This window comes from Drosophila gunungcola, unplaced genomic scaffold (assembly GCF_025200985.1).
Source record: "Drosophila gunungcola strain Sukarami unplaced genomic scaffold, Dgunungcola_SK_2 000001F, whole genome shotgun sequence".
NCBI lineage: Eukaryota > Metazoa > Arthropoda > Insecta > Diptera > Drosophilidae > Drosophila > Drosophila gunungcola.
Window position 1 is genome coordinate 1,990,979 of NW_026453197.1, and position 12,476 is coordinate 2,003,454.

Here is a 12,476-nt window from a genome sequence, read left to right on the forward strand (position 1 = left end):
TCGATATTTACTTAACCTTTCCTTTTTTGTAAAAAATATATATTTACAACTTTTAATAATAATAAAATTTAAGTTTTATAAATATTAATTAAGTTGCTTAAATTAAAATAAGTTGTAAGCGTAGAACACACTTTCTTACAAACAAATTTAAGTCACTAAAATTTCTGAATAAACATATGATATTATATGATATGTTTTAAAATTGTCTTCTTTTATTTATTAATAAACTTTAATGGTGTTTTTTACTCATTCTGAATTTGACGAGTACTTCAATTTCTTTAAAAATGTTTTCTGTTTATTTTTTTTTTATTTTCCTCCCATTTTCAATTAATTGAAAATCAAAATAACCCATTTTGGCTGGCTGACAGCAGACACCTTTCAGTTATTTTCGCCTAATCAAAACAAGTCATAAAATTGTTCACGATTTTTTTAAACAAAAGTGTGAAGCCCGCAAACTGATTGACAGCAAATTTAATTGAAGCATTGAACCTGAGAGCCGAGAGCTGCCCAAAACATGATGGCCAAGTGGCGGTGGTTGTTAGTTGGCTGACCTGGCAACAGCCGTGACAGAGATGTCTCTTGTCATCGCTCAATCAAACGAAAGTCTAGACGAGTGCGACAAAAGCGAGTACTGAAAGTTGGCTAACTAACGCCAGGCAGGCAGGCAGGCAAAGCTAATTTGCCCGAACAGGCCAGGAAACGGAAGTGGAAAGCCTGGTAGCTGGTAGCTGGTATCTGGTGCCCGGACACATATGAAGATGGATGAACCGGCGAACTTTGCCCACCTGCCGATCCAACAAAACAACTGACAAGAGAACTGGCAGCCAATTTGGCCCGAAGCCACCAAGAGTTGTTCGAGCCAGTCATCGATTTTGGAATTTAGTTTGCGGTTAAACCAAGCCCAGCCCCTCAACGAGCATCTTGTTAATATCGACTGGCTAATGTACTTCACACCTTTGTTTGCCCTGTGAATCAGTTTTGCGAGCCGGGCCAAAAGTAGCCAAAAGATACACTCAGATTTCCTCTGTTTCTGCCGATGCGCACATTCACTTCCTCGTCGTGTGTATTTAAATTGCTCATCAGTAGCAGGCAGCAAAAAATACAAAATTCTAATTTACATAAACAATTAAAGGCAGCGAAGCGAGCGAAAATAAACCCCGAAACAGCCAGAGAAAATTGTAATGCAAACAAAAAAGATTATTGCACTTGAAAGCCACACAAATTAGGACTGTGCTGGATAATAGTGTATTTATAGAGCGCGCCGTTAATTGTTTAATGCGACAATTAAGAAATTATTACTCATACGCACTGGTGAACGCCTGACCTTAGACAGGCCGGGTGTCAGTCTGTCAGAGCGAGTGTTCAATCGCCCACACTCGGTCGCTGGGAAAAACAAAACAAAACAAAACCGATATAGTGACAAATAAGTCGCTGGCACACTTGACTGGGCCAACTCGATTTTGCTTAATAGAACTCGTTTTTTTAGTTTATCCGCCACAAGCCAAGTTGTGAATACATATTTTTACATCACTTTTGGAATTTTTTTTTTGAGATTTATAGCATAACCATCAAATGCATTTGCAGGTGAACTGAATTGAAGTTTTGAACAAGCTTAAACATTTAAAAATTCTCCTCAAATATAGAAAAGTGTAAGATATTAGTCAGCTTAGTGACTACTCAACCCTTTAATCCCCCTTAAAAGTCAGGAATCATTCGGAATTAAAGATCAGAGATTTGATATCTTTAATCTTTTTAGAAATTGTGAAAGGGATTATTTGGCCTTTGGGGCTTTATAAAGTACCACTTTATGAAAACTACAAGTTTTTACATTTAACTAATGCAATATTTGTTTGATTTGTCTCTTTACAGGTGAGTTCCAACACCAAACAAACTTGGCTAAATTTCAATCAAGACGTAAGCAATATCCTAACATTTTTCGGCCAATTGTCTGCCAACTGCCGTCAAAGTTGTGTTTAAACTACCAATTTAAGCTATGAATAGGTATCTCAAACTTCTCAAATGTTGGCCCAAAGAACACTACAATGTTGGGGTAAGGAAAAGAAAAGAAAATTCGCTGGATTGCAGTTTTCTTGGTCTCTCTGTCAGGCGTGTCATGCTGTGAGCAGCGAACGAAATACCAAAAGACTGCGGAAAATACCAGAGCTGTCGCTCGCATGTGTTGCACTCGCTACGTGTTCATGTTAAATGTCATAATCAGGCACGGCAAACAGCTACAACCACTCGCACTTCTCGCACACCAAGTTTATCTAGATACAAAGTTGACTTGGAACAGCATGTGAAATGGTTTTTTTTAGGGGGCGGTCCTATGCTGGGCGTGACCTTACATAGTTGCGGCTAATAGATACACATAAGATACAGAAACATGTGAAGCCAGTGCCTTGGCCGAGAGTTTGCCATCAATTGCAGTCTCCCAGCATCTCGCACATCACCTCTGAGCGCTCCTGAGAAGCTGTCCAAATAACAAAAACCTCATGATTTTTATCGAGCCCGCATGACGCCATCGTCCCAAGAGGGAAAGGTGGGGATACCGCAAGTGAGACGCAAGTGGCAAAAATATGCATAGAATTTTAAAAATACTACCAGGAGAAAATCGGCCTCTGTGGAGTCTGGCGAAGTTTACATACCCTTAAGTTTTTTTTTAACTTGTGGGTTTGAATACCTTGAAATATGATAGAATTGGCATAGAAGTGTTAAAGTACATAAAACGTTATTTGATTGATATCAATATTAAACACATTAAATTGCAAACAAAAGACTTTAAGACACTGACATGGTTTTCAAAAAATAAAACACAATTCTTAAGTACATTGAAAAAGAACACATTTTAATTGAAAATTAGTAACTTCCTGACAGATTCGTTCCTATTTATTTAAAAAATTAAATAAATAATAAATAAATATTAATTTAAAAAATCGTTCATTTTCGTTTCGTTAATTTTTTACTTAAACTTTATTTTTTACTGCTTAAAGGATAAGCTCGATTTAAACTTTTAACTGCGACTAACAAAATTAAAGATACACTGGTTAAAATTACTTAATATATACAAATATTTTTTATTGAATTGAAATATTTCCCTTTTGATTTAGTTATTTTATATATGAAATTATTAAAAAGTTTTTTAATTTTTTATTCAAATATTTTCGGATTTGATTTAAAAAACTGAAAATTTAGTTTACATTTAAAGCATATTTAACTCATATAAAATGCACTTAAATCGACTATTTGAAGTATAACATTTTCCACATTAATTTAAATTTTTAATATTAATTATTATTAATAAATAATTTTATATTCAATAGTAAAATTATTATTTTACCCATTCCATTTTTCTTACCAGTATTCTTTAAATCAAATTGTAAATGAACCTTTTATATGTAATTGTTGAAATAATTTGCCATTTCCTTTGTGGTTTATTATTCTAAGGCATCTTGCTTTCAACCGATGCAATGCATTTTTTTTGAACAACACCACATGTGTTGCAAAATTGAGGCACTCTGCGCATACCCCATACCCCATTCTCTGGGGATCAAAGAAAAAAAAGAACATTTAGGCTCGCATCCAATGGGCCAACACTTCCTGGGCCAAGTTCAAGGGCTGCTCCGACTTCCTGTCCTCGTTTTTGTGCTCGCACACATGGCGCGACAAATTCTCAATACTTTTTTCGTTAGCATTTATTCATTTAATTTTTGCCTTTCTCGGGCAGACCCAACGACGCCTGGGCCAGGGCCACGGCCATATCTAACATGATGCTGAAGATGATGGTGATGATGAATTTCTGAGAAGCCACGAGCACAACTGAAATTCTCGTTCTGGTTTCTGCTCTTTTATTCATTTCTTGGTGTGGCGCGGCAGGATCTCGTTTTCTTTGCTTTTATTTTTTGAATTTCTGGCCGTGCGAACATGGCTCGTTTTGAGGTTCTTCCTGGGCATCAAATGCTTTTCGGGCAGCCTCCCCACTGAGCATTTCCCGTTGCCAAGCCAAAATGCATTTGAAAATACCAAAAGGCACCAAAGCAATTGGAATTGAAACGCAGCTTGCCATTCTGAGTGACTGGCAGACAGGCACCGAAAAATGATAGAATGTATTTGGCTAGACTGGAGGGAGTCGGTTGAAGGTCGATGGGGTGAATTGCTTGAGGAGATTGTGAGTTATGGCTGCTGAGAGCTTAGTGGAAAAGTCCACAAGGGGTAGTCAAACAAGAGCCACAAAGAATGGATTCAAATTTCGGCACACAAAAAAATGTGGCTATCAAAAGAATGCCTTCTTTATCAGGAAACTTGATCTAAACATTTAAGATAAGATACGTTTTTCTAAGTCATGTCAATATTTGCGTAGACAAACAGAACTTTGGATAAGTAAATGGTTTAACCAATTAATACATACATAATAATTCAAAAATACTTTTAAAGTAGCTTGATAAATTGGTTGTGTGTTGCATTAAACAGGAATTTATATAAAAGAAACATACACAAAGGATGGATTTTTATTTTAAACTGGTTCATTTATTTTTTCCTAGATCTTATTAGTTTCTGGAAAAATTTAACCATAAATATCTTTGATGTGGCAAAGCAGATAAAAACTCATTTCTCATTTTATATTCATTTACCACGCCCATTGCCACATCGGCAGCGAGTTGCGTTTGTTGTTTGCCCGCCCAAAATGCCAACGAGAAGCATAGAAAAATCTCAGCTCTGTGGTCATGAAGGTCGCCTTATTAACACATAAACCATAAAAGCCAAAAACCGTAGGCACATGTTTGGCCAAAACAAGAACAGCAACAGCTACGAAAATCTTCATGGCTTGCCTGCTTAGAATTGCCCACATGTGTGTCACGTCACGGCAGACGACAATGCGCCGCAACAGATACAAAGATACAATGATACACGCTCAGCTACTCGGATATTCGGATACTCAGATACTTTTTGCATGTGCTCACGAGCATGTGTAGAACACACACAGCCAGACCCCTTGAACTGGGCTTGTTTTCGCCATATGTGATGGGGAAAAAATCAAATGAAATAAATGTTTAGGCGGACTCTGCCATGAAAATCTTTGCTCAACAGAATTTTGAATAGTCGTCAATAGATGTTGGTGCGGTACGGGCTGATGCTGATCTTAGTGTGTCAGTGAAACTCAAGCGAAACTCGAATGAAAATTATTAAAAAAGACTCTTGAAAATATTTTATTGTGAAATTTTTTCTCTAACGAGCAATTAGTTTAAATTTCCATTTATCCGAAAGCAAGATGATTTTCTCTACGGATTTACACTGGGTAAGCAAACACATTGAAAGGCAACTTTCAACTTTAGTTGACTTTCAATTAAAACAGTGCAAACATTTGAACTTCGAACGCTTTCAGTTTTTTAACGTTGCCTTTTCCAATTGTTTCAACATGACTACTTGTTGGCAAATCGAAATTCATTTTCATTTGCGGATTATATTTGACTTTTGCTCAAACATTCGCCAAAGCCGAAGCGCTGTTTTTCTTCAGTTTTATTTTGTTGCCTTTTGATGTTAACTCATCCAACCAGAGTCATAAATACTTGCTGTGCTCTCAACTGGCAAAAGAGAAAAATATTTATTAAATAAAAACCAACTTCTGGCTTACCTTTTCATATGGCATTTGCTTTTTCTTTTCCTTTCCCGGGTTGGGCCCAACTTCCCCCACATTTCCAGCTGTTGCACAAATTTTCACTTTGTGTGTTCTTTTCACTGAACCCGCCAACGCTGAAAGTAGTTTGTGGATGCGTGTGCATAATTAAATTAAAAAAGTTTTTTGTTATAAAAGTCATCGACTCAGAGGCTGCCTTTTAAAAAACCGCCTTTGATACATTTTTTGTTGGCTTGATTTTTATTAAATTGTCAAAGATTAATGCGCATAAACAGATAACATTTTAAACTGTTTAACCAAAATTTTCTCTTGGAATAGACCTATGTTTACGTATTTTCATAATCATTTTATTTCCTCCATATAAGCTTGTCAAGTTCAAAACTCTTTTCTGACTTTTCCCCAAAAAAATGATGACATCATCGATTTTAAAGGCACTACCAAATTTAAACATACAAAATATATATAGTAGAAATTTTAATTTTCATCACGTTTTGACCATGTAAATTTTTTTTTTCCCCAAACGTAGTCGTGTTCATTCAACACTTTCTGGCCCCATGGACAGGTTTGGGGTCAACGGAAGTAAGGCAATTAATTATAAATATGTGCTTGTATAAATCAAAGTACTATACAATTTTAAGTTCTTAAGCATTCAAATATTTTAGATTTTGCTTAGAACTTAGCTGATTAAATGATGCTAAATTGTTGTTAATCACTTAAGCTCGAAATCTTTAAATATATGCCCAATATTTTAATAGAGAATCTTGTGGAAACAATCTAAAATGATGGTGATGACACATTTGGGTTGGGTGAGCGGAAATCAAAAGCCAAAGTGAAAAGTGACTGAAGAGGCTGCAGGTTCTGTGTTGGCGTTACAGTGCTTAAAAAAAATATAAACTGGGTGTGAGTCCATCAAGATGTCGTTGCGTGGCAGAGATTTTCAGGCCTCATCCTCGGCCAGTGCAACCACAATTAAAAGCCACCATAAAAGGGGCGCCAGGCAGGCCAAACGTGGCCAGGTAATTATATAAGCCCAGTTGAGTGAAATCAAAAAGAAATACCAGAAATATATATTTCTGCCAGCTTTGGCGGCAACAAACACTAAAGCCTGCAGCATAAATAATCAACTGTGTTGAGGGAAACGGAATTTCTGCCATTGCTAAAGTTTTCACACACGAAAAAATGACATGAAATGCAATGAAAATGAGGGCATTAAGACATTGAAGTCATGTGGGTTACGTAATCACTCGAACACAACAAAAATCAGACTTTTCCATATTAACCAACTATAGGAAGTCTGAAAAAATGCAATAAATTAGCCTGACTCTCAAAAAATCTTTGACAACACCTTTTTTTGACTTTTGAACTGTTGTTCTCAGTTAAAGTCGAGCTGTTTTGCTTTTTATAAATACCTTTGCTTGCTAATTAAAAACACATATTCTTATTTAAATAATTGTTCAAAGAACGATAAGATATGATAATTTATCTTAAATAGTATACAAGGCAAATAAGTAGCTGGACAAAAAGATAACGTCTGAATGAAAGGTAAACTGAGGTAGGTCTCAGGGATAATAAAGATATTGCTAGCCAACAGTGGATTATTCCAGTTTTTGAGTGATAGAAGTTTATTATTTAATATTGCCAATTTTTAGATAATTGATTTATTTTTGTTTAATACAATTGTATGTCGGCCATTTGTTGTAGTTTTGCTTGGGGGACCACATTTTTCTTTTCCACCCTAAAGTCATTCATTTGACACACAATTCTATTTATTGTGGTCCACGATATATATATATATATATATATATATATATATTTCGCCCTCAGCAGTAGGAAAAAACTTACCAAATTGGGTTCCCAATTGCAAAAAGCAAACTCATTTTGCTCATTAACTGCAATGGCTGCAGCACGTTTCGTCCTTTCTCTTTTTCGCAGCATCGTTCGCTCTCTTTCTTTGGCATTCCGGGGAGCACAATAGTTTTTAATGCGCCAAATTAAGTTTCAGCAGAGTTTTTTAGACATTCCCTCCCTTTGGCCGGGAATTATCCGCTCAAACTCTTTCGTTTTGCTTCGCCATTTCAGCCTGTTTCCCGCCCCTTGACCATATTGAGCTTGAAGTTGGCTTTTGTCTGGCTGAAGCTCGTGACTAACATTAATTTGACCAGAACTGGCTAAGAACTTCATTCCATTTATAGGATAGATGGCCCAGCGCAGATAAAACAAGAAAAGTATCTTCAATTTCAGCGCCCAGAAGATTTATTGGCTTGTTTCGGGTATTTGCCAGATTTCGGTAGAAATTGCTTCTGCTACTTTGTAGCTTCCCAAATTCAGGGTCTCTCCGTCTCAATTATAATTCGATTTTCGCTTCACGCTATTGTCAATTCGCAAATAAATCGACCCGTTAGCATTTTGATAGATTTTCTCATTTAGTGTTTTGTTTCGGCCGTTGCCGAAATGCCTTTTGGCATTTTGAGCATCTCATTAAGTTTCTGAGTTTTCGAATCAACTCGTTTTTAGATTGGCTTGCCTGATTTTATGACTCCAACATTTTTGACATTTTTCACTGGGGACAAAGCTGATAATTTGCCAAAGGGGTTTCTACATAAAGTTTGAATTGAGTTATTAAATCGATTTGGGCAATTCGATTGAATGTTTTTGTTTCTGTTGAAGCTGAACCGTTGACATATTTTATTGTCAAAATATTTTTTAAAAGGTATTTTAAGATGGGTGATTTATCTTTATTTGATTCTTATCATATCTCCTTCTTTTTATTAAGCGTGCAGAGTTTTTGCTTAATAGTTTAAGATCAATGTGGCCAAAGCTGATAATTTGTCAGTGGGGTCACTGCCTAGAGTTTAAATTGAGTTATTAATTTGATTTGTCAAATCTATTAAATGGTCAATATTATTATTTGAACTGTGTGTTTAAATTGATGTGCAATTTATCTTTATTTGATTTCTTGTATGTCTCCTTTTTTATTAAGCACTCTTAGTTTTTGTTTGATAGTCTCAGATCTATGACAATTAATATTTACACCAAAATTAATCCCCTTATCCATCGATCACTGATGATCCATTTAAATAGCTAAATTAATCTTTAACCGCTAAAGCACATTCAGATACAGACACAGATACATGATAATTACGCCGTGCTACATTTGTTAATGTAAAATATTGTAACACTATGGTTGATAATAAATTGCCTTAATGCTCATAAAGCCAAAACAAAAAACCGCACAGCACAACAAACAGAATTTATGGCAGAGTAATGGTACAAGTTAAGAACGGGAATACATAGGGGGCGGTGGGCGGTGGACAGTGGGAGGGGCTAGGGGCCAGAGGGTGTTTGGGGTTGAAAAGTGGCGCAAGTGGCAGCGCTTTTAAAGCAACATTAATCATGGGCTCATGAGAGTGCCTCGCTTTCTCCCTACCGCTTTCTCCGCTCCTGTCTAGTGTGTGTGTGGGAAATTGGCTTTTTCATGCCCGCCTTTTTAATAATTTATAAAAGAATTTACGAGCAAAACAGCTGAGGCATAGAAGTGCGTTAACTACATGCACACAAATATTCCCATAATTAAATTTGAAGAATGCACAATCAGCAACAATTTCCCGCCTCTCTCGCTTTTGCAGCAATCCTTGCTGGCAGGACGCATTCCGGTGGCCTCCATGACAGGACCCATTAAACGAGGACTGCTCTGGCAGCAAAGGGATCGGCTCTTCTCTCGCTGGAAGGAACGGTGAGTACACTGAAAATAAATTTTTCATTTTCAATTGTTTCCATTAAAATGAGAATTTGAATTACTAAAATTTTGGAATTAAAATATTCTTATTTCCTATTTATTTAACCAAATTCCAAATTTTATAACCAGGTTTAAAAATAAATAAATATATATATGTTATATGAAAAGAATTAATTTTTTTTTTTCATTTAAAAACTGAAAAATGTTAGTTTAAAAATGATTATAAGCCTAATTTCTATTTAAATTCACCATCTCTAAATTTAAAACACGGTCAAAAGAATGGAAATTGATGACATTTTTTGGTTTGGTTTTCATTTAGGGCTGACAATTATTTTACATTTAAAATTTTCAATACATCTTGAAACACAAAAATTCCAAACTTACGATTATATATAATCAAATATTTGAAATCAAAAAATTTAGTTTGTCCAGAAAAGATCAATTTTTTAAATAAAATAAAAAATTAATTTCCTACCGTTTGACGTTGTTTTTTTTAGAGGTTGCTCTCTTTATTTAAAAAGCCTTGCAAATGTGATGACCAGTTTCTTCTGTGTGGTCGAATGGGGATGCATAAATGTTAAGCGCTTTTAAATTTACCTCCACCGCAATCTGCATTGGCTGGGAGACCAGACATGGACGCCCCCACAGCCCCGGAGAATATGCAAATATATTTCACAACCTCGGAGGGTTGTTAATTGCGAAAAAGAGCATAATTGACAGTGGCTGCATGCTGGCTCGTCCTTTTCCAGATAATGCTAATAAGTGGGGGGTTGAAGAGCCAACCGACTGATAGCTCTTTTGTTTTTGTTTCCCCATGCTGCATTTAATTGAAATTTAATTATGTTGCAATGCAATTCGGTGTTTTTGTTTGACTTTCGGCTGTTGCCCTTTGAACCGATAATTACATTTATCGCTTATCATTTATCGGCGCGATTTTAATTGACACTTAATTACCAAACTAAGCTCGGTACTGCAATGGTCAATATTTGATTTGCATTTTTGCAATAAGCCAAATACAATTTATAGAATAGCTCTAAAGTCATGCTGATGAAAATTAATTTCTGAGATTTCCGCAAACATGTCCAACATAATTAATTAATTTTAATAAACGACTTACCATGCTAAATTGGCGTGCAAAATAATTGATTTAGATGCTGAATAGGATTTAGAGCATAAAGCAAAACAACATAATTAAATTAAATATTTATTAAAACAACTTTGGTCAGAAAAAAATTAACCAAAATAAATTATTTTTCACTATTTATTTTCTATTTGAGCAATCTAATTTGAATTAGATTTAATTTACTGCAAAGTATTTTATTTTTCTGATCTCTCCCAGAGTTCAAGAAGTATCCACTGATTGAGCTTTCTCATCTGTGGTTTAGATCACCGCGCCCATTTGTGGTTGCATGACTCTAGCGTTTACCAAGCTCGGCTAATAACTAAGCCGATCATTATCCACAGCAGACAGCCTTTCAAGGGAATTCCCTCCCTCTTCTGTAAACCACCCACCGAAGCCAACCGCTAGCCGTTTTCCTCTTCCCCAACAATTTTCTTAGCTCAATTTGCTTGACCACATTAATAAGCTGAGCCGAACTAAATAAGAACTTCCACCAGGGAAGTGAGCTATTAGTCGAACCGAAATCCAACCGAAACAGTTAAAAATTTCTGTTTAGCTTGAGAACTTTTTCGGTTTACTTTGTGTGCCTCATACGCTTCATACATAATAAATAAATATGGAATTTATGTGCACCAGAAAAATGCTCGGCACATTAATAAATCCGATTTTCATTGCTGCACAACAATAAAATAAAAAATTGATATTATTATCGTTTTGAGGAAGTCATAAAAGTTGAAGCATTTTTGAACTTTATTCGGGTTTTCTTCTTCATTTTTTTTTGGCCCTTGATTTATGGATTAATAATAACATATCCAAATGCCATCAAGGGGAAAGGGCTCATTGAAAGCTTAGCTTTTTGATTTTGGAGTGTTTGACCTTTAACTGAAGACTGCCGGCAGATACACATTTAAAGGTCACTCCAGTCGCTAACGAATTTGTGTTGACTAAAGCCAATCTCTTCTTGCAGATACTTTGTGCTTACTCGTGACTATTTGCACTGCTTCAAGAGAGCCTCGGGATCGGCCAATGAACGAGCCTCGGATATGGGACAGTTTATCTTCAAGGTAAGTGGAAACCAAGTTTTACTGAAATCTGAATAAAATACTAAAGTCCTCCTCACAAAGGAAAAGTTTCTTATAAAGTTTTGAGCCCAAATTCATTCTCTCTACTTTTCGCCTTTATAAATGTTCTTCCTACAAGCTAACTTTTTTATTTACTGCGCATTGTGTTTAATTCTATTGCAGTCAGCCAGAGATTTATGTTCAGCATTATGAGCAACCCATGACTATAACCTGTTCGCAGTGAAGGGGGTTAAAAGCGGGGGCTAGGACACACCTTTCGTGCAAAAAAAACATATATATGTATATATAGCTTATAAATGAAGTCTTTTTCGGTTGACAATGCCAGACACATCTAGTCACGTTTTGCAATTGACTTTTCAGCCAGATAGATGAAAGATATCCGGCCATGTAGGGGAGTCAATTGATAGGCAATCTTCAGTGGAAATCCGCTCGAACTATGCCAGTTGACTGGGAATTTTTTTTTCATTCTTATGCTAAACAAATCCTGATCGAAAAGGGAATAAAAACGGATAGAAAAACTTCGACTAAGCTCAACTAATTGGCTAAAACTTGCATCTACTGCATGTTAATTTGCCTAACTATTTCACCCCCTCCCTGCATCTTGGGGTTCCCCCATTTAGAGTGCCTCTCCTTAACTCCCCCCCTACACAACTTTGCAATGAAAGCTAAACAAATACGAGAAATACTAAAGGAAAACGGCAAATATTGCACACAGGCAACAACAAAACACAAACAGGAACAACTGCAATAGCAACAAAAACTGTGAAAATCCAAAACAAGAAAATGGTAATAGAAAAAAGTCGAAATGTAAACACACTATGAAACTGTTAATTCCAAAAATATAGGATTTTTAAGATTAAGAACTTATTATAAAATTCAAACATTTTTTTATTTATTCTTTGGCAC

At 35.8% G+C, this 12,476-nt stretch overlaps 1 protein-coding gene across 9 annotated transcripts in view; it reads left to right on the forward strand.

Annotated features, from left to right (window-relative positions):
- The window catches only part of LOC128263322 (uncharacterized), a 44,462-nt gene that overhangs the window by 24,073 nt on the left and 7,913 nt on the right, over positions 1 to 12,476 (forward strand). For 4 of the 9 annotated variants that reach the window (XM_052998327.1, XM_052998326.1, XM_052998329.1 and 1 more), the window contains exons 4-6: positions 1,870 to 1,914; positions 9,259 to 9,365; positions 11,456 to 11,552. In XM_052998327.1, the coding sequence (XP_052854287.1) occupies positions 1,870 to 1,914; positions 9,259 to 9,365; positions 11,456 to 11,552 (249 nt within the window). Of the gene's footprint in view, positions 1 to 1,869; positions 1,915 to 5,103; positions 5,294 to 9,258; positions 9,366 to 11,455; positions 11,553 to 12,476 lie in introns of those variants that run through there. The other 5 variants (XM_052998328.1, XM_052998333.1, XM_052998332.1 and 2 more) reach the window with 3 other exon arrangements.